The sequence below is a fragment of the Hippoglossus hippoglossus genome, chromosome 22 (assembly GCF_009819705.1).
Source record: "Hippoglossus hippoglossus isolate fHipHip1 chromosome 22, fHipHip1.pri, whole genome shotgun sequence".
NCBI lineage: Eukaryota > Metazoa > Chordata > Actinopteri > Pleuronectiformes > Pleuronectidae > Hippoglossus > Hippoglossus hippoglossus.
Window position 1 is genome coordinate 11,220,673 of NC_047172.1, and position 22,531 is coordinate 11,243,203.

General features: G+C 41.3%; 1 protein-coding gene across 2 annotated transcripts; it reads left to right on the forward strand.

Annotated features, from left to right (window-relative positions):
- impg1b (interphotoreceptor matrix proteoglycan 1b) lies at positions 1 to 22,049 on the forward strand. 2 transcript variants are annotated; one of them, XM_034576185.1, is made up of 18 exons: positions 1 to 435; positions 4,967 to 5,167; positions 6,551 to 6,717; positions 6,832 to 6,860; positions 7,190 to 7,224; positions 7,337 to 7,383; positions 7,513 to 7,653; positions 9,553 to 9,611; positions 9,847 to 10,046; positions 10,143 to 10,502; positions 11,728 to 12,275; positions 12,705 to 12,794; positions 17,556 to 17,775; positions 18,255 to 18,465; positions 19,169 to 19,354; positions 19,456 to 19,642; positions 20,573 to 20,656; positions 21,489 to 22,049. In XM_034576185.1, the coding sequence occupies exons 1-18, from the start codon at positions 369 to 371 to the stop codon at positions 21,570 to 21,572; spliced, it is 2,916 nt and encodes a 971-aa protein (XP_034432076.1). In that variant the 5' UTR covers positions 1 to 368; the 3' UTR covers positions 21,573 to 22,049. The 2 variants fall into 2 exon arrangements, with proteins under 2 accessions (XP_034432076.1, XP_034432077.1); XM_034576186.1 differs by lacking the exon at positions 19,456 to 19,642.
- Positions 22,050 to 22,531: the final 482 nt, after the last annotated feature.

A 22,531-nucleotide genomic window follows, 5' to 3' on the forward strand; every position in this document is an offset into this window, starting at 1 on the left:
TTAGGCTGAGGTCGGAGCCTGCTTTTTTAACCTCGTCACTGTTATCATACTGACAGCGCAGGAGGAAAACACAGAGCCAAAATTCCATCCGTTCTTTCCCCGTCTCTTCTTCCTCGACCTCTCCTCCCTCCCTCGCTCCCTATGCTCATCCATCCATGCAGCCACCTCGGATGTCAACAGGGATCCAACAGCAACTAGGAACTGAGGGCTGCTGAGGAGCTGAGCTGGAGATCAGATCGGAGCGGACTGGACCTTCCCCTCTCCGTAGTGGACCAGCTATAGAACGGTTCTGGATCTTATTGTTGTTTTACAACCATCTCTTTACAAATGACAACTTGGGGCTTGAAAACCACATAAATTAGCCCATCATGCTTTTGAAGTCGGGACTATTCTTCACTTTGTGTGTGTTTGCCCTCCACGCAAGTCAAATCAAAGGTAAGAATCCAGGCTGGAATCCGTTTTTAGAGTTTTTATTTTCAGTTATTGCTCGTGTGTCATAACCGGGGAATGAAAAGTTTGAGTAGTCGCAACTTTCTGAAGGAAGTTACAACAACCTAACTCTTTAACGCTGCACTTTTAGTAAGTACAAATGCAATTCTGTCAATCTCTGCACAGCTCTGTCCCACCCGGGATCAAGACGAAATTAGAATGAAAGTAAGAATCAAGGACACTGTGCACATTGCTTTTCAGTAAAGTTGATGAGAAATCCTCCAGATTTTCTATCAGTGACGTTCTGCTGGACGACAGAGGCGGTGACTCACTTCAAGGGCAACAGTGTTTTCCAGTTTAAAGTGTGTTTGAGTGACTTTGCAGTTGGGGGGGAAAAAAATTGTCTGAAAACTACAAACGCTCGTCCTCAAATTCTGCTTTTTAGAAAATGTCAAGCAGCCGACGAGCCCCCTTTTTAATGTCATGAATATTCACCATTTGAATTTAATGGGCGATGACATATAATGGATGTGGGCTGGGAAAGATGGCATCGTTTCGCCAGTGATAACATTTGCGTCCGCACGGGTTGTCTCGTTCAGTGTGATGAGCCCGGGTGAGCTCATTATCCTGAAGGAAACAAAAGCCATTCTGTTTCCAGTGTCGCAGGACGCTAATCTTTTCTGGCTTGTAGTTCTGCTGTGAGGCCTTTTTTTTTTTTCTGCGGCCGCACCAGGCATTAGGGGCCGTACGCTCTGACGCTCCCTCCTCCCGCTCAGGCCCCCGTGTATGAGCATGTGCGAGTCATTCTTCAATCTTCCCCCATTCAGATATTTTCTTGATTCCTAACGAAAACACTCAGGACTTGGCTGAATTTCAGGCCAAATTCTGACCGACTGGAGGGGGAGGGTCGAGTCGGTGAACGGCTCTGCCTGACAGACGCTAAACAGGGATGGATTTGCCCACAAGTCTACGTCTATGGCCACACATTCTTTGTATGTTCTTGGTCTTCGGCCAATTTTGGATTTGAGGGAAACAATTTCGTTCTTTGTTGAGGTTATTATTGATGTGTAATTCAATGATTAACAAAAACATGAATGAATCTGAGTGTGTTTTGAACAGTTTTAATTCTTAAGTTCGTTGGCAAACGTCAGTAACACACACCTGTATGAGCAGTATAATGCAAGGCAACAGCCACCTAATACTAAGTATCTCTATGAGGTTGAACAAACATTTCAGTCATCATCAGTCTTAGCTCTGTGTGATGGCAACATAGAAATGTAACTGACACTATGATAAACACACAAATCATAATAATTTACAACAATAATACATGAGTAGGTTAATAAAACAGCATCGTTAAACAGGACAAGATGAACGCACAAGCTCTGAGAGAACGAATCAGTGCTAAACTATGTAGTTAAAACTCTAATTATACCTTCACATACTCATACTTGTTAGTTCCTTCCATTATCTATACCGCTGATGATTTGAGGGTCGTGGGGGGAGATGGAGCCAATCCCAGCTGAAAGTAGGAGAGAGGCTGGGTGCACCCTCAGACAGATCGCCAGACAATCACAGGGTCAACATACAGAAGGCAAACAACTGTTCACACGTAGGTTCACACCATTAATTCATTTAGAGTCTCCAATTAACTCTAATCCCAAACCTGCATGTGTTTGGACGGTGGGAGGAAGCTGGAGCAGCCGGAGAGAACCAACGCTAACAGATGCAAACTCCGAACAGAGAGACCCCGGCCGATCCGGGAATCAAACCTTCTTACTGTGAGGTGACAGTGCTAACCACTGCATTGCCGTGCTGCCCGTCCTTATCAAGAACTTTTGACATTTTTTGATTACACCAACAGACAAAAATAGTTTCTCAGAAGACTATGGTGATATTTTCAAACTGATCAACACTCGAAAGCCCAAAGATTTTCAGTCTAAAGTGATATAAAGCAAATAAACAAAAGAAAAGCAAATAATTTGTTACTTTTCTGCAAATTTCCTGCGATTCGACAAGTCAATCAATCAAGTGAACATAGTTTTATCATTACTTTACCATCAATGCAATCGGAACAAAGAATTCAGTTTAACTTCTGTACTAATTCAATGGTGCAATTTTAGTAAAAATATAAATATGTTGCAGATGTTGTGTGCATGTGTTGTGTTGCATTAGTGTGTCCGGGCGTTTGCGATATTGTGTCCACCTCCTGCAGATGTGACAGTATACACACTTACAGCTGTGCAGCGTGTCCTCGTGTGACACCCTGTGTCTGTTGCCATGTGATGTCGTCACTTGGGGTTCGGCCTCTGCACAGTGTTACTGCGACGTGCTGAAGATCAGATAGCACAGCTCAGTTGTCTTTATGTACAAAGATTGCTCTCTTGTTTATCTCCTCCCAAAAAAAAAAAGCTTCCTCGGCTCAAAGCTCTGACGCAGATATAACAGTGATTATATTGTTTACACTCCATTGCTCTTTTTTATTTTTTCCATTACCTTCCCTCCTCTTTCATCCAGAGGAGGCACGGATTGTTATCTGAGCCTGACGACCTCCGGCCGGTGTTTTGGGGCTCCTAAATCCTGGCTTATTGTCTTAAGAAGCCCTCTGAGGTTTGACACCTGGCATCACAATGAGGGCCTTTCTTCTAAAATAGCTTCATTCAATGGGGTGACTGTGTTAGACAGTGTTGACTGGCACACTGTGTAATGGTGTGGAGTAACCTCGGTGAAAGGCCTCACCAGGGCGACTGAGTCTGTTGTCTTTATTAAAGTGATCAGAAAATTAGGTCAGTTCTCCTCATCATGTCGGCAGCATCTCAGTGACATGAAAACAAGTCTGAAAAGAAGAGAGAGCTTTTTTTTGTCATCGCACAAGTTTGTTGTGCAGCACCTAAAACATACACGCACACATTCCTGCACACACATCTGTCCACGTTCATGATTAATAAATAATAGAAGAAAGATAAAAGCATCCTATCATACACAAGGGAATTGTAAAAAATATATAACATAAAACGCAAGAAATAGTTCCTCCTGAGATATTCTGATGATGCAGAGGTGTTGCTAACGAATACAATCTGCTGTGTTATCGCCCGTATCTGTTTTTAATCTCTTTAACGTGTGCTGTGCGTGCACCTCATGCATGCATTTCTGCACATTCACACCTCGACGCCGCCCAGTACAAAGTCGTCCTGGAACTGGTCATGGGTTAAGTTGCCCAAGGGCGTCTCGGCGGCGGATCCACAGGGAGGAGAGAGTGTTGCTCCTTCGCTTTCTCCACACATCTGTGCACTTTTACCAGCGTTCAAAACCGTACCCGTCCAAGCAGCAGCTCAAAGCTCCGGGCCCCAGGTGTTTTCACACCACAGTGAAGTGTAAAGCTCCAGATAAACTCATCGCACCAACACAGTGGTGGTGGCAGAAGAAGGCAGCAGTTAGTTTACAGTAAGAGGCAGATGCCATGATGTAACTTGTTGGATTAAGTGAATGTCACATTAAATACTCCTTAGTGGAAGCTGGTGTTAATTGCCTGACACCTGGATACACACTTTAAGACTCGAGCTGCTTTCAGACCTGCTCTGAAGTCTGGACATTTTCCGGAGGGGCTGTATGTGAGAACGCAAATGTCAGAGTCAGTTGCTCCGGATAGTTTCTGCAACTTTTCCTGCAAAACCCCTTTGGATGTCCGGAGAGTGTTGGATGAGCCCATGTGAGAAGACACCAGGAAAATGTCACAGCGAGCGTGTTGACGACGTTTCTGACACACGATGGATGCTCAACTGAAAGAATAGAAATATCTCACGATGAACAAGAGGTGACGTAAACGTATAAGACGTTGACGAAGATGTCAAATTGGAAACGCAACGAGATTTGAGAGCCGGAGCTGGTGTTGATGTGCTGCAAACAAAAACACATGCTGTTAATTTATACGTCATGTCCGGCCTCCTGCACGCTCGACCCAGACGCCACCCCTCACCTGAACAGTCCGGACAGTTACGTGTTGTTGTGAACACGTCTGACCCAGACAATGTCCAGCTGTGAAAGACTCCTGACAGAATTTACCGGACATTTTCTAGAGTTCATGTCTAAAAACACATAACCGCTTTACAAATATACACTTTGACACTTGCTTTTTCTTTCTTTTCTTTCATGGACAATGACAATTCGGCTGTCACGTAATTTCTTTATGAATGATGGCAAGATACTTTAAGTCGTGAAGCGTCTCAACCTCTAAACCTCTATAAACCATTGAACTTAATTTAGGTGCCACTAACTACAAAGCATTTACTACACACATACACAGGGTGCAGTTTTGACTTTGTGTTGTCACCCAACAGCTTGTAATTACCACAGAAATGGTCTCTACTGCTAAGTGAGAAATCTCCCACATACATAATAGTCCACACATTTAAGCTCCTTATCACAAAGTGCTCAGATGTTTAAGTCAACTTTTATTTTCAGAAAATTGTAAAGATAAAAAAAGGTCCCTTCATCCTAATCCTTCCTAATCTTCTGATTTAACATGTTTGTCTCGCAGACCTTCAAGACCCCAGTTTCTCTGGACTCAGGGATGTGAAGTACAGACACTTTCTGGAAGCTTCTCGACCAATCAGACACTCTGCACATGTCGGACATCGGACCAGGAGGTCAACACTGTTCACCACGGGGGTCAAGGTGTGTCCCCAGGAGACAATGAAAGCGGTCATGGGCAGCCATCGGGCCTATTACAAGCTCAGAGGTAAAAAGTCATGTCCACTGTTACGATTTCTAATGTGAATTTTTGTCCCTCCACCAAGGCCCAACAGTCCCCTTGATTCAGATCAAAGCACATCAAATTTCATACACTTAGATATCAGTTACAAAAATGTGGCAGATTTTTTTTCATTATTATTCTGCTATTCATAATTGAATGGGTTCTTCATTGACATGTACCACATCCTTCAAAATGCAAACATGCAATCCAACCAACAAACGGAGTGGGGTGAAAACATAACCTCCTTGACGAAGGTAATAATCATGACTGAATATCTTTTAATGCAATCAAAGATCCTTTCCCAAAACACCAACTATGTGTTGATGAGAATCAAACTTTTAAGCCCCTTTTCCACTGGTTTAAAAAAAAAAAAAAAAACCTGTAACACCCACTAACATCTGGCTTTTGTCTGCAATGTGAATGGATTCAATCAGCATTCACCCCTGGGTCAAATGACTCTGCAGTAGACACAGGTTTTAATCAGCTACAGCTCCGGTGATGGAAATATGAGACCCAGGTGACCGTGCTAATTTGGCAAGACAGCGAGGTGCGAGAGTGCCTCAGATATCGGTGCGTTTGCGAACGTCGAACATGATGCACTGGGGGAAAAAACAGAACTCCTCTACTGGCAATGGGAAAGGAATTAATTGCCTTTTTCCAAGGTTTTACCCACATTAAAAAGAAACCTGCGTGTACCTGCTAATTTAAGAGGTGTTTGTCTTATTTCTATTTCTGTGCTCACAGATATGTATACTTCTCTAAATCACATGTAGATGTGCAGGGTTTGTTTTGCTGTTCTAGGGCCTGGTGACGTCAATGCGATGCCACCGGATGAGGCTGTTCATTACTGACTTTATGGATGCACACAAAGAAAACACTTGATATAATGAAGCTATATGCAAATATCTTTTGTCAAAGAGAGATGGCTTGTGGGTGATTTAACAGGCCATTGCCTGCCTGCTACATTTGGTTGGTAATACAAATTGTTCCACAACAGCTGTTGTGCATCGTTTCAAAATGCGGCTGATTAATTTGGTGTATTGAACCTAAGCACTTTGTGATTTTTCGAGAATAAATTTCCCACAGGCATCAATATATTGGACAATGCGGAGCTTGTTTGTGCGACAGAGGCAGATGAAGCACACTGTTGCTTCAGGGCGGCTGATTTTAATATTTGCAAAAATGTCAGAACATGAAATGACATTAATCAAACAGGTATTACTGTGCTGTCCAAGTTATATGATATTGTATTATTCACTTTGTGATTTATTGTATCATTATGTGCTCTGCATTCATAACTGTCTTGTGATGCGTTTCCTCCGAAAAGTCAAAGCGAGACGTCTGTAACGTTGCATGATTTATGTGCAGTTTGTCAGGAGGCCATCTGGGAGGCGTTCCGGATCTTCTTTGACCGGGTCCCGAACTCGGAGGAGTACAGAGCCTGGGTTTACACCTGCCAGCACCAAAACCTCTGCATGGACGAGCTGGCCCAGAACTTCAGCAGCACTCAGGAGCATCTGGAGTTGGTGGCCAGAGTGAGTCGAGCACAAACACGGAGCAATATCGTTTCATTTCATACTGCACATCTGTTTTCTTATCCTCCTCCATTGTACATCTGTGATCGTCAACATCTTGTTTCTAATTTCCAGAGAGTGGCAGAGGAGGCTGAGCTTGAAGGGTGGGTGCAGACTTCCCTCTTAAATGCTGCATTACATGTGTGTTTTCAGTCACTTACAAAAAGAGCAAAACCATTTAAATCTTTTAAATAATTGTCAATAATTAGCAGTGTTTTCATTTTCTGAGGCAATGGAAGCATCAGAGAAGCTATTAACGCCTCAGCTCAGGCTTCAGAACAACTAAAGCACTGCCACATCTAATATTGGGGATGTTATACGAAAATGGAATTGGTTTTAAGCATGAGGATTCTTGATTAATACTAATTTAATCCAGAAAATGTAGTCGTCTATGAATACATTTCTTATAATTATGTTCTGTTTTTGTCTCCAGAGCTGTCACTGCAACCCCAGATCATGGAAGGGAATGTGAGTTGGACACGAATGCGTCAATATTGTTCAATTAAAGCAATTCAGTTAGTTTAGTAATGCGACGGCTGTCAATACATTTGCATGATGGCGAGTTGCTGTTTTGTCTCAGGTACCTGGACGCCGCCTCTGATTCTGCTTCCAACGGATGATGACGTGGTGAGGCGGTCACCTTTGACCTTATATTTCAGAATCCTAAACCTTAATCTCCTTCTACCTGGACCACAACATAATCCCCATAGTTACCTGCAATGTCACGTGCACTTTTGTTTTGCCACATACTCGCAGAATGCCAACATGATAAAGGAGAACAATCAGGAGTACATCGTGGAGTTCAGCGTCACCATCGTGGACCCGGCGTACAGCGAGCTCCTCAGCGACCCCACCTCGCCGCATTACAGCGACATCACCCGAGAGCTCACAGACAAGGTGAGGGCGAGTCCTGAGTTTACACACCCACAGTTGATGTTGACACGTGTCTGAGCTTTACCTGCAGACACACAAAGCCCACGTGATGTGATCGATGTGCTCGAGAAGCTTTTAAACATCCCACTCCGGGTAATGAAACTCTTCTGGAAAAGCAGCTGTTGCGTTTTATTGTGTGTGTTCTCGTAAACTTCGGCTCATACAGCAGCTGTTGGTCGTCCATTCCCTGTTTGCCGACAAAACATAATTGTTCTGTTTTCCTCTTCCCTTATTTTACCCTTCACAGCTAAACCATTCTTTTAACTTTTCACATGCAAGATGACTCGCACTGAACTCCGTATGATTGCAGGCTTCTATAATATTGTATTATTAGGTGTAAAACGCGCCCTGATTGATTTAACAGCTTTAAAGTTGCAGCCAAGGGTCTTAAGATAAGACTTCTGAATTACCACAAGCCCGGAATAGTCAGATCTAATCAAGTAGATAATCTGTGACTAAGAAGGCGTTGGCCATAGCGATTAAGGATGACTTCTGATGGTGAAAAGCCATCGGCGCGTCATATCTTTTGACAGAAATGTGTCTCGGCTTTCATTTAGATAATGTAGAATATGAGAGAAAGGTCAAAAGTGTGCTTCTTCAGGGACGTATCGAGAAATGTAAACTGTGTGAACAAACGCTGACAAATTCTTAAAAGTTTACGTCCAAACATAAATTTAATGATTAGCGTATTAACACCTTCTGCTTTTGCGGATTCTGGACAAAGAATTAAGAGTAACTGCATGTGGTTGTTATGGCTACCACTTCTCAATGCTACCTGGATCTTTTGCATGCCAGTGATTCCACTTTCCCCGCCTTGCGGTAGTCGTCAGTGTTTTCCAACTCTCGCCATCACCTGACTCCCACAACCCACATACACACACCTGTTCCCAAATCCCCTAATCCGATCAGATATATCCAGCTGCAGCCATGAAGGGCGAACGTGAAGGAACTTCCAAATATGGTCAAGGGTGCGAGTAGGCGTGGCTTGGACTCTCCATTGACACTTGTAGCAGAATCCCTTTTTGTCCGTTTTTGCAAACCCTCACCCGCCGGCACCCGCATTTATCTCCAAGTCAAACCTGGACCCATCCGGACCTGTTGACACGTGTCCGTTGACCCGACACGTCACCCGTGATTAAACACACATGCTACATACACAGTCACACCATCCAATGGGTTAAGGCGTCCTTGTCCTCCTGTCAATAACACTTTTCACAAGAAGCAAAGTCACTGAGAACATTTTGATGCACTGGCTAGTTTGGTGTCAGTAGTGGTTATTTGAAGTGAAGGGGTCAAAGGTGGTGTTGTAGGCTTTTACAATAAAATAAATGCTTTTGGCTTCAAATAAGATGAACTAGATGTTAACAATACAACACAATCATTTTAATTTCTGAAATGTTTATCTACTGTGGATGATGTCTAGATGTTCGGCCTTCATGTGGGTTCCTGTTCTAATAATGATAATACATTTTATTTATAGAGCGTTTTCAAAGTACTCAAAGACACTTTACAAATGTTAAAACTAACGTAAAAAGCTATTCACTAAAAACATACAACGCACAACATACATCACACATTGAAACAGTTCTGAAAAGGGGAGTTTGAGAGATCTGTGATTTGAACATTGTAAATAAAGTAAAGGATTATTTGTTTTCCTTGTTGAATTAACAATATTGACAGAACCACTCAGAAACAACAAAATTTGTTTGTTATTTTTAGCTTCTCCAACATACGTCAACAAAGTTCCAAAATGTTCAAAGTTTTTTAGAGGGTTTTATCAATCTAAGATGTAGTCGTGTTCTCTAAATATCTTTACCATTTTTCATTGTCTTTTTTTTTTTTTTCTTTTTTTTCTTTGTAAAGATGCTTCATGTGTTTGAAAAAGTTCCAGGATTCAAAGAGATTCGTGTTCTGGGATTTCGGTGAGTTTCATCACAGATTATATTTAAGGTTTTGCACCATAAACTTTGTGTTGTGATTAATTTTGACAAAACAATCCAGCAAATCGACTCAAAGCCTAATTTAGTGACTTTTATTGAGACATTTTATTGCCAAATTATTCTTGTTGGGATAGAACTCAGACATTTCTGCCTTAGTAGACACCCACTGAGGTGTGTGTGCTTTGAGGGATCCTGACTGATTTGTTGTGTTGATCAGCACGGAGGATGTGTCTATACGCTACGCTGTGGTCTTTAACGGAGAGACAGAGCTCAATGATGATCCGGAGGGTCTCGAGGAGCCTCAAACGGAAACAGACGAGGATGTAAACGCTCCTAAACTGAAGAGCATCATTAAGAAGGCCTTAAAACAGGAGCCGTCACTACCGATGGACCTACAGACTCTTAACTTTGAGACTGGTAAGATTAATATCAAAGGCTACTCACTTTTAACTGAGTAAAACAGCAACAACAGGAGTTTGACGCAGTGTAAATGTTTGAACTTTTCCATTTCAGTGACTACAATTTATCCAGTTGCTGAGCTCGGCATCAACTCGGTTGAGAGTGTCCTACCAGAGGCCGCAACAAAGACCCAGACAGAGGACAACGGCCCTACTTACCATTTCTTACCCACAGTGGCAGCGATAGAAAACTCTCTGGCAGCTTCCACGATCAAACCAGGAACACACACCATCGTGCCTTTCACCCCAGACATCCTCCAAGAGGCCAGTCCTGCTGTCCCCGATGAGACCGGAGACGTTATAGCTCCAGAAACCACCACAGAGGAGGAGGAAGCAGTGCCAGAGGTGGAGGTGATGCCACCAACTGAGCAAGACCAGGGAGGTGAGGCCGAACCTGAAGGACGGGAGACGGACGGTAAGGCTTCACAAGGTTGAGTCTTGTCTTTAAAGCACAAGGTTTCATTTCAATCAGAAGCGGGACAAGTTTGAGTCTAAAACACTTTGTCGATCAAAAGTAGACTGTGGTGTTTCTTAACTACTTCATCGTCAGTGTCTGGTTTCAGATTCTGCTGACGTCTGGAAAATGGTGGGAGCTAATTATTGTTATTGGCAGGAGACAGAAAAAACGAGAAGATTGAGAGAATTCAAACTGGATTGATTGGATGCTACCAAACAATGGAGAGTGATTACAAAGGGAAATTGATCAGATAACAGCAGTAAAAAGGAGAAAAGTATTGTATCAAAAGAGGCTGTGAAAGAACTGAGGGAAGAAATTACAAAGGAAATACGTAATGCTTTTCTTAAATTACCATTTAATAGCATTTAATATAATCGGTCTAGTATTGATCGTCACGTACTGGGTGGTGAAAAAGTTTTTCCTATTTTCCTTTTGTGTACAGATTATTCAAGTCTGGCACCCTTTTAATATAAACTCCAATTTGACAATTTCATTTCACAACATACAACAGTCTCATAAAACAATTTAGCGACAAATTAAAGTTACTGGACTGATAGAGAGTGACCTATTTTTTCCTCCTATGTAAGGGAAATGCAATCGGCAGCACAATTAGATTTGGTGGTTAGGTTTTGCTCATGGAGACGCTCCCTGCTGAGGCAATAAATCATATTAAAACCCATTAACAAGCAGTAATTTGTCTGGTGGTCCAGTGATTACAACCTCACGCTGTGCAGCCAAACAAATCTCCCAAACTTAATTTTAAATTCTAGTGGAGTTTCAAAAGATACCGAAAATGTAGAGAGTTGCGTAGTATTTAGTATATATGTAGAGCAGTGTTGCCCGTTGTACTATAATTATTATATTTATATAATCAATTTTCCCTCTGTAAGATGTACAATCTATGATATATGATAACTTGGGTTAGTATTGGGGTTACTAACCCTAATACTTAGTATTATCAGTTGTAATCTGGATAGTGATAGTCACCTAGCCCTGGTCATGTGACATGACCGTTTAGAACCACGTTTCAAAACAACTGTGCTTTGGAATCTCGACACAGCCACGATACTTCAACATTTCCCATCTGGCAACGCTGATGTAGAGTATTACTATACTAGTACACCTGTTTACATTACTCTTCCCAGGTATAAAAACTCTTTCATGATATGTTTTATTTTACAAGAACCTGAACCAACTGATGGTCCCAATGAGGAACAGCCCGAGCTGCAGAATGAAGATGGTCCCTTGGTAACTCCAGACTCCGACCCTGAAGAAGTGACGAGGGATAATCCTCATGAGGATACAGCCCAAGGTATCGAACCAGAAACAGCTGTGGAGCCTTTGCCGCCTCCTGAAGAGAGTGGCGAAGCCCCTGAAGACGTAGATGAGTCGAACGGAGGGCACAGTGGAACAACGGACGTCCCTGCTGAGGGCTCAAACGTTCAAGAGGATGTAGGAACGAGTCAGAGCGGGACAGAGGCAGATGGGACCGCGCCTCTGGGGGAGGAGAGCGGCAGCGGATACCCCTCAGAGTCTGACGAACGCCCACATGAATCCACGGCAGCGCCGGCCATGAGACAAGCCAGCACCCCTCTGATGACCACAGTGGACAGGAGCAAAGAGTTAGTGGTTTTCTTTAGCTTGAGGGTCACTAACATGATGTTTTCTGATGACCTGTTCAACAAGAGCTCCCCGGAATATAAATCTCTGGAGAATACCTTTCTTGAGCTGGTAGGTACCCAAGCTTTTGTGTTGGATATCATGTTTGTCCATGCTGCATTCTCATACTTGCTTTGGTAGCCGAAGCTGAAATGTGTGATACGAGTTCATTTACGCAATGTTTACTGTTTAACTTTGGTTTTAGGTAATGATATAGAAAATGATTTTAGAGCAGCCCCACGTTGGTGCTTGATCTAAGTGTTGTTGCACAAGTGAGGATGCACTTTCCGGTAGGCCTTATCCTCACAGTTGCTTTTTCATCATAAAAATGACAGTAAATTATTTAAAAAAATGTTTTTTAATCATAAATATAATTTTTACGGTACAAGTGTTAAACTTTGATAAGGCTTTAACCAGTCGCCAAAATCTTGATCAATCCAAGCAGAGCCATTGGGTCAGCAGTATAACCAAGAAGTTTGTCACATACTCTGTTTCACTTAGACACAGCACTCTGGCTCCAGTGACTCGCCAAACCCTGGAGCTTCCAGTAAATCTGGGCCTAGGAGACAGACGACTTTAGCCTCCATACCGGTATTTTTCTTTCCATATTGGAACTATCCAATGCCTCAGCGAGAGCATAACCGTTCTTTACTAATCTTTCCGAAATGCAGTTACTAACAATCAAGGACCTAACATTTGTAACATTTCTAACACACTCAGTTTTGGTTCATGGCTTTGATTATGTGTGTACATAGACCACATGCAGTTGATTTTTGGTGTTTTGTGCAAAGTGTTGTTCTGTTGTATTGGCAAGATTGTCATGTGTTTTGCCTTAACTCATTGAATTGTGCTGGAGTTTTCACTTTTTCAAGGACTCTTTAGATTCTGTGTGACTCACAATTCAATATGAATGTCAATTTGTAAAATCTGTGTCTGCAAGGATTTTTTACTACTGTGAAACAAAGTGACTTCTGTTATTAGGATTGAATATAAAAATATTTTAAGAACCAAAAAAGGTAAACCTCAATGGTCAAATAGAAATTGTACTTCTTCACTTCAAGGTGTGTTCAGAGAGTGAAGCAAAGTTACCACTGGATTATTATGTTTGTTGTGTGTGCAGAGTGTAAAAACTAGCATTGCTTCTGGTGCTGTAGGTTTTTGGCTGTTTTGGTGAAGGCCCAGCCTCTGACTGATCTCAGGACCTTCCAACAACTGTTATTTCACTCCAGTTATTCTTCTTTTTTTCACGCTGCTTATTGTATAGCGCTAGATTCATAGGGCTCTGGGAAAAGTAAACATTTTGAAAAGTTATCCTCACCCGGAGCATGTCTATTCACACTTTCTCACATCTTCCCATTAACTTTTATGTAATTGTGCGTCTAAAATTCCCTTTCTGTCTGAATACACCTTTACATGAGTATTTATTCAATTCTTATACTCTATTTGTTTGTTCAATATGAAGCTGGACCCAGCAGCTAGTTAGCTTAGCATAAAGAATGAAAACAGGGAATTTAAAAATGAGAGATTTTGTATGTAGTGGAAAATCTAAGTCTGGTTAGGCTAGTGTGTTTCTTTTCAACAAAGTCCAGAATTTATGTATTACAACATTTACTTGTGTGTTTGTGAATATGTTTGAAGCCTTAATGATAAAGGAAGTTGACTGAATGAATGCTTAGTAAAACTAATGCAGTTCAATTAACTTTGTTTGTAAAACAATTTTGCTGTATACATGGTAGAGAGCAAAGTATAGAGCCTGGTAAGTCTGAATCATGGGACCTGGGTCTGCCTTAGTCATTGGTTTGTGACTCGTGGTAAGAAGCTTTGAGTTATTCTGGCCAGATCCAGCACCAGCACGCATTGTGCTATTAATGGTTCCAATCTGCTTAGTGCGACAGCAGCCAGGTTTTGTGGACATCTGTATGCATGTTGCCGAAGACGATGAAATAAAATAGACAACTGATTGGTTGAAGTCGTTTTGTTTTGTAACATTCATGTGTAAAGTTAATTTTAAGTTGATGCATAAATGTCTCGTTTGTTGCATTTGTGGGTAACAAACAAGCTACAGTGCGGTTTCTCTGCTAATAAGATTGTTGAACTTGCATTAGCTGCTGGCAAGCAGGTGAGGAACACGTCTCTTTTAAACGGCACCAATTACCTTACATTAAAGAAAGAAGCATCACGTGACATCCCGCTTTAGGTTCAAGGCTTAGCCTGAGGTTGACATATTTTTAGGTTTGCTTAGAGGTGCCCTGCGCTGTTACGTAAAGGCCTCAGCTTCAAACTGAGGAGGTTCGATACAAATTGGATTGTGTGTTTGCTGCGGTGCCAACGACCAGAGGGAACGTGAACTACTGGGGCAGGGGGGCTTAGTTTTTTTAACAGCAAGCTCAAAGGTTAAGACAAATGGTAAAGGCAGTAGAATATGAAGAGGTAGGGCTGCACAGACAGAAATTAGATGACACATGTTTGAAATTTATTACCTACAAAAATACAAAGCAATAACAAATAACTCCATCTCCAATGTTTAATGGTTGCCCAAACCCTGTTTTCTGCAGTTCTCCTCATTAATCAATGTATTTAGCTTCCTGGCAAATCTAATGTGCTCAGACATTTGAACTGGTAAGTATTATATTATCTACTGTCTATTTTCAACATCCCATTGAGATATCTTCCTTTAAATGGGCTATTTATTCTTGAAGGGATACGTTCAAAGAAATATGTCAAACTGGTCTAAGACAGTTTATAAATGACAGAAAAATGTCCAGAACAATAATGAAAAGACATTACGCAGCCCATTTAAATGGACATAATGACACACGTAATGTGCCAGTTGATATTGAACACCTTTTATGATACTGTATATTTCTCTCATATATATCCACATATATATATTAACCATTAGTGCACAGTATAGTTTTCAGCTTCCCCCGTTTTCCATATTCCTCTATTACTCCTGTACCTACTGGTTTGTGAAGCAACCAATACATTTGGACATGGAGGTTTGAATGACTTTATTTGCCACAGTAAATCAGAAACATTTTTCATGGCAGCACATAAATACTTTGCATTTGGCGTTTCTTTATTCTTCTGACCTCGGAGAAGGGATGTTTCGCTGGGTTTTCCAAAACAAGAACCAGTAGATACAAGTGTAACCTCTGAGAATGGAATGTGATCGTGCCAAATAGTTACATTATGGCTGTGTTCTTTTCCGTGCTGTCTATATTTCTTCACAAATGTTTATCGTATAGGCAACAGAGGAATCTACAGCATCTCTACTGTTCCTCAGTACAAGTCCGCACTGAAGTCTATATAGAACTTGGTCTTGGTTTTGACCTTGTGTGAAAGGCAATAGAGCCACAGATTGGTGTCTAAACCACAATGTCCATAAGTTGACATTCTGCATTGAGACAACTGCAAGCTGTGTGACCAGTGAACCCTGTTGCCCATTTGTCCTCGATGTTGGACCCTCTCGTACTCCCTTCTCTCAGAGACTATTAGCTATAGGGACCTAGCCCTCGGTAAACTGTCTGCCAGCGATAAGTGAAGTTACCCAATCAGGGCAGAGCTCCTTTAGGCCTCTTATCTCCTGCTCGACAGCCAGGCCAGCTAAAGCGTCGTAATCTCTGCCTCTCACACTGCAGCAGTTTGATGTTTGACTCGTCTGTAGTGAACGTGAAGTAGCTGGAAGGAGAGTGGTTCAGATCGATGGACATCGATGCAGGTCCATTACTTTTAGCAGGTTGCCTCTCCCCCCCTCCGTCTAAATATCACCACCATCATCATTCCAAGTGCATAGTCTTAATAGATTGGTTTCTCAGTTTCTGAGCTGCAAGTCTGAGTCTGAGGGAAAGTTTTTAAACGCAACAATGTGGAAGATTTCGAGATGTGAGTTATTTTTTGATTAGATTAGTTTCTTGGCGAAACGGATATTGTTTATAAGTTTTAAAACTTTAATTGTAATGTTTTTAGACTCATTGTCTTTACATTAAAGTGAAATACAAAGGGTGCAAGGAAAATGCTACATTCACAAACACCGCTGTACCCTGACGTGCACCTCCCCAAAAATGTAACAACGCGCCGAGGTGACGCAGACCACAAGATTTTGTGATTGCTCCACTTAGCATCGCATTTCCGGCAGACAAGCCGCCATTTTTTAGTTGAGTTGAAGAAACGAACATGGGGGACGTCTTTCTTTTCTTCATTGCAGTTCTTTAAGAAAAAGTAATTGATCTTCCACATCTATCAGCTCCAGCTCCAACACGATCCGCTTAGTAACACTCGCCATTGTTCTGAGAATTTGTAAACAACCGAACAAGAAACTGTAGAACACACCACACATGCATAGAAACTCTACTGCCACTAGGGTTTCGGCGGTGTAATTGCAGCGCGACTCACAAACACCTACACACAACCATGAATGCTTGGCACCGTGCGTAGGCTACGTGCTTAACTACGACGTACCTTCGACGCAGAAGCATGAATCAGCCTTAAGATCATCGAACCAGCTAGCCTATAGCCAGTAAAGCAGTGCGTCTTTGTTTCCCCCCCAAACTTCCACATTGTTTTGGCACAATAATTTAGATGGTGAAAGATGTCCAAAAGATTTTTTATTTGAGATTTATCTGGATTCTATATTGTTTCTGTGTTTGGACTTTACAGGGAAGTGTAGGTCGACTAATGCAGAGATACTTGACATAACACTATAGCATGTGTTGAGATAAAAGCCTGCACCAAACACTATATATTATAGATGTCTTTTGGATGTGACATAGCTTTGATACCATGCAAGACCCTTTTAAGTGTCTGATCTTTCCATCGTGTGTTCTCTGGCGCTTCCGTGACTAGAAATAACACGTTCTGTGTTCTTACACTAACGCTCATAAACCTAACCCTAATTTTGTCTGAATCTAATTACACTCCCAGTAATGGCAGGATTTCACGCTTGCATCAAAATTTAATTATGAACTATTCATAGCGTTCACACTATAAACTGTGACCTGAATAATTCAAAATCAGCTGAGCTATGGCAACCAAGTCCAAGTCAGTGTGGTCTTCACTGACAGTTGACACTGATATGAATCGAACATCATTACAAGTGAAAAGCTCCAAGGACTCACCAGGACTCCTTTCTTACCTTTTAGGATAAATTAGTCCGGCACAGTGCAGCCTTTTCTGTGTTCCTGCTGCAAAGGAGTCATTTCTCTCACTCATCACTAACTGCACAGAAAACTAATCGTTTCAAATGAGAACATTTTAATACATCTGTAAAATTGAAAAAGGATAGTTGAATAAAATGAAACAGAACCTGTTGAAGTGCAGAAAATAATTTGCCCTTCCTCTCCTTCCCCACAGCTCCTTCCATACCTCGAGTCCAATTTGACTGGATTCAAGGAGCTGGAAATCCTCAACTTTAGGAACGGCAGCGTCGTGGTGAACAGCAAGATGAAACTGGACAAGCCGGTACCTTATAATGTCACAGAAGCCGTGCACTGCGTGCTCCAAGACTTCTGCAGCTCTGCATCGAAGCGGCTTGACATCAAGATCGACAGTCGCTCCTTGGAAATAGAGCCGGGTGAGAGAGACGTCCTTGTACTGTTGATTCTCTCTGCTATTTATGTAGAAGTGAAACTCGCCTCTAATCAAAAGTAAGTTCAAAGTTCTTGAAAAAGCTTTTCCTCTGTTATGTGAATGAAATATGACAATCCTGGAGTATGTGGACACGTCATTGTTGAAAAAAGAAAATATTGTGTACTAGCAGTGATTCATGCTTATTCATGCCACAAGGTCAGACCCTCCACAACAGGAACCCTCACTCCGCTGTCTTCTGCAGTTTGTCGGTGACGTGCTGTATAAATCTGATGCGTCCTTTTGAGTTCATGACTTTTTGTGACTTCATTAAAAACACCTTATTGGAAACAGACACCTCCATCAATCAAAATGCCCTTTAATTTCCCCTCTGAAACTGTAGACAGTGAGAGACTTGTGGACACTGTATTAATTTTAATGAGCCATCACCTCTCTGCTCTCTCCATTCCTCTCCTCTCCCCTCAGCCGACCAAGGAGACCCCTGTAAGTTCCTGGCCTGCAATGAGTTTTCACGCTGCCTGGTAAACAGTTGGACTGAGGAGGCCGAGTGTGTGTGCGATCCGGGCTACCGCACCGAGGAAGGCCTGCCGTGTCAGAGCACCTGCTCTCTGGAGCCGGACTATTGTCTCAATGAAGGCCTGTGTGAAATAATCCCAGGACACGGAGCCACCTGCAGGTACAACAGCTGACTGATGAAAAAAAACAGAGAGATGACAACATCTAATCTCAGTCTTTACCGATTGCCTGTTTTTTATATATATATATTTATTTTTTTCCCCAGAAGTTGAATATGAAGCAAATGTGGATGCTGTGCAGAGGATCATGTGAATCTAATAGTTTCCTGCAACGATTGATGCTATTTAGAAGCTGAATCTTAACTCTTAGTCCAAAAAGTAAAAAAAAGCTGATATCACCCAATCAGTGAGCATAATGAATTGATTAGAGACGAGTGGCTTGTTCGTAAAATGCTCCTGTGTTTTTCTAGTTCTGGTTTACAGGTGGAATTTGCCGTGTTTGGGTTCTGTGCATTTCATTTGGAAACAAATTAAAACTTGTGTGTGGTGGGACAGCAATGAAAACGCATTTAGAAATGATTCTGCTTCCATAGTGTGAAATGTTCATGTTGAAATACTTTAGGATGTTGGATCAAGACATTATCATTCCACTAGGGAGATGGTGTGTTTTGAAATGGAAATCATGGAATTGCAAGAGGAACTATGTAACTTCATGTTTATTTGTAGTTACATCACCTGGCATTTATTTCCTGAAACTATGTGCATTTCAGGGAAAAAGCAAACAAGGGCCCTTTTATTTTAGAGTTTACAGTATATAACGGTTGACCTATCTGTGACCTATATATGATTTCTCATCTCTTTCAGGTGTCCTGTAGGTAAATACTGGCACTACCACGGACAACGCTGCGATGAGCTGGTGCTGGTGCCGTTGGACCCTCCGCTTATTATAACCAGCCTCGTGGGAAGTCTCTGCCTTGTTTGTGGCATCATCGGCATTTTGATATTCTTTAACAAGAAGTGTATAAAGCCCAAAAAGGCTGTGACTGTGGTGTAAGTATGACCCCCCCCCCCCCCCCCCTCACTTTTTTGTACATTGCAGTTTTTGTCATTCATGGGCTGTTTCAAAAGCATTTTTCACTTTTACATTGTAGGCACACCCTTGCTCCCTATGCCTTTGAGAATACTTTGAGGGTGAACCCAGTGTTTGAGAGTGATGATGGTTCCTTAACTCAAGTGTCCACATTGCCATGTCCTTCAAGTTCTTCTGCTTCTTCCCAATCCCGACAGTCTGAGCAAGAACATTTAGTCTCTCTTGAGAATATACATCTGAGTATTGAGGTATTGCGGCGCCGAAAGTACAGACGACTAAACTGACTAACTACTAACCTCCAACCTGCGATTAATATAAACTAATAAATTAATCAGTGTAACAAACTCCCTTCTAATATGTTGTAACCACAGACTGTAAATAAACATGGACGACATGATCGTCCTCCTAAAGGGAAGCCAAATCAGCTTGATCGCCCCCTTCTGGCTGGCTGCAATATAGTTCATGAACCCCACCTCCTCCATGTAGGTGGATGGGACATGGATCAAACTAAAAGGTCAAAGTACACGTCAAATACAATTTTCTCAAATACGGTTTCTGCCATTTTAGATGGTTCTTATCATACTAATGTATGTTCAAGTATTTTTTTTTTCTGGGAAGTTTGGTTTCAATTTGTTATTTGATGCTATAAAAATGGGTCATCAACAGTTATAAATGGGTATCCGGGATATTTTGACTTAATTTGAATACAATGGGAGGAAATGGAGATGATCTTTATATACAATTGTTGTAACAAACAAATTATCCTCTTGCTTTCTTTGCTTTGTTTTGTAGTTACAATAAAATTTACCATCAAAGGGGACAAAATGTATTACAAAAACAGGATATGACACTATTATTTGTTTAAATGCTAATTCAATTTAGATCAATATCCTTGTGTATCCTCAGTAGTTGCTCAGAGGCTTTGTTTCAGAAAACCAAACACAGTTCAGGCAGTTTAAAGAACAAATGATTCTCAACTTTCACAACTTCTTTGTACCAAATCAAACATGTAACTCTGAAGTTGCCCGTCTGCTTTGTTTCCAGCTGATCCTGCCATAGTCTAGTGCTTTATTTCCTTTCCTTTGCATTGCGTCTGTTTATCTAAGTGCCTCTGGAACCATAATATATTAATGAAGCACACTGTTAACGCCAAGCCTGTCTGCTCCATGTCTCCACAGATCCCCAGACAACTCTACACAACCAGATCAGAAAAGTTAGTCTCCGAGATTGTGGACTTCCATCACTGTATACCACACAATGAGGTGAGGACCAGAGACTGAGTAAAGATGAAGGAATCAGTTAGGATGTAACAGAAAACTCACATTGATGTGATTTCACACTAGATGTTCAATATTGCTCATAAACAGCATCTTATCTTGTGGTTTAAGACGATCTTGGTAACTTTTACATTAAATATTTTACAGCTCTATGATGCGTGCAAAGGTAAAACTTGAATGCATGCTGACCTCGCTGATTTTCTCTTTTACTCACAAACCAAATCGTTGTTTTGTGCATTGAAAGTTAGAGTTGGTAATTTGTCTCTAAATCACTTTTAATCTAATTTGTGGACATTGTCTTTATGTCTCAATAGGCAACAATAAATAAAGTCATCAGATTTTTTTTTTTTATTCATTTCATTCATGCACCCTGAGAAGCCGGAGAGATATACACCGCAGAAGCAGAGATGATAACCAGTTAGCGATCGAGTCATGGAAAGTTGGCGTCTAGCAGCTTTCAGTCAGTGCACGTTCATGCGTTTTGGGGTGTAGGTCTGACAAGAGGGTCGATGGGAGGGTGGGATGTATCGGTTGCATTCTTTTCAAAGTGTAACCTGCTCTTGTTAGCTTTTCCTGGATTACCAACCCAAGCTTTAAAGCATTCATATATTTCAATACAAGATAAGTCATAGAACAAGTATGATATTCTAACCTTCCAATGATCTATTTGTAAGTGAATGACTTGTGTCTCATCTTTTCATTTAATGAAAATCGCGATTGATTTACACAATGCAGGTGACGCCCAGGTGTATTTACAAGTCCAATCCTGTAATTTATCATTTTAAAAATGACTCATTCTCCTTCCTCTCTCCTCCAGACGTGGCTCCTGCCAAATGAATACCGAACATGTTGTCTCTTAAGGCCACCGGAGAACGAATGTTTCGAAGAATCTGTTCTTTGATGGCACGAAACGCGAGAAACAAGAGACTTGCGTTGCTGTTCAACTGTCTATTGATGCACTGACGCAGGTACAGTAGAGCAGTGATTGAGATTATTTCTTCATAGTGATGAAAGTGTCTTTTTTTTAGACAGAGCTATGGATGTTAAGGCGGACTTAGGTTGTCTTCAAGTGGAACCTAATATTTATTTGATATATTGTCTGGTAGGAACATTTCCTGTATACCCTTGGCAAAGGTTGTTCTTTCCTCACAATGAGGTATTTATTATTATTTACAAACTGATACACATGCTGGTATCTTAACGTTAGACTGTACAATGTTGTTTATTTTAATGCTACTCTCAAACTTTGTCGTGTCCCAAAAAGAGAATGAATGTATAAGCTGTTGACTTTGGTCATGATGTATTGTGTATAGAAACACTGGCTGCTGTGTTGTATCTCAGTTTGTCCTGTTCAAAACAACTTCTCCCACTAATCATGTCTTTTGAGTCTTTTTTTTTTTTTACACATTTTACATTTAATAACAAAGAATAAAATGTTATTTTGCATTAATAACTTTGATCTTTTATTTGTCTTTGATTGTTTTCGGAGCTTGTTTGGTCTGTTGAAGACGTAAGAAATGAAAACTAGAATTACCTGTGGTTGTTTGCCTCCACCAGCCAGTACAGTTTAACTCTATTTTTACTTTCCTGATTCATATGAGGTCACCATGACCTTTGACTTTTGACAACTGAAATCCAATCATTTAATCTTTAAGTCCAGACAACTGGTCAAAATTTGAGGAAATTCCCTTAAAGAGATTTCATATTCATGAAGCCAATACCATATCATGTGAGGCCAATGTGACCTTGACCTTTGACCACCCAAATCTAATTTAGACAAATTTGAAAGGATTCTCTTAAGGCAATCACGAGACAAAAAGGGTTTTGTGGGGTCACAGTGACCTTGAGCTCCAAATTCTA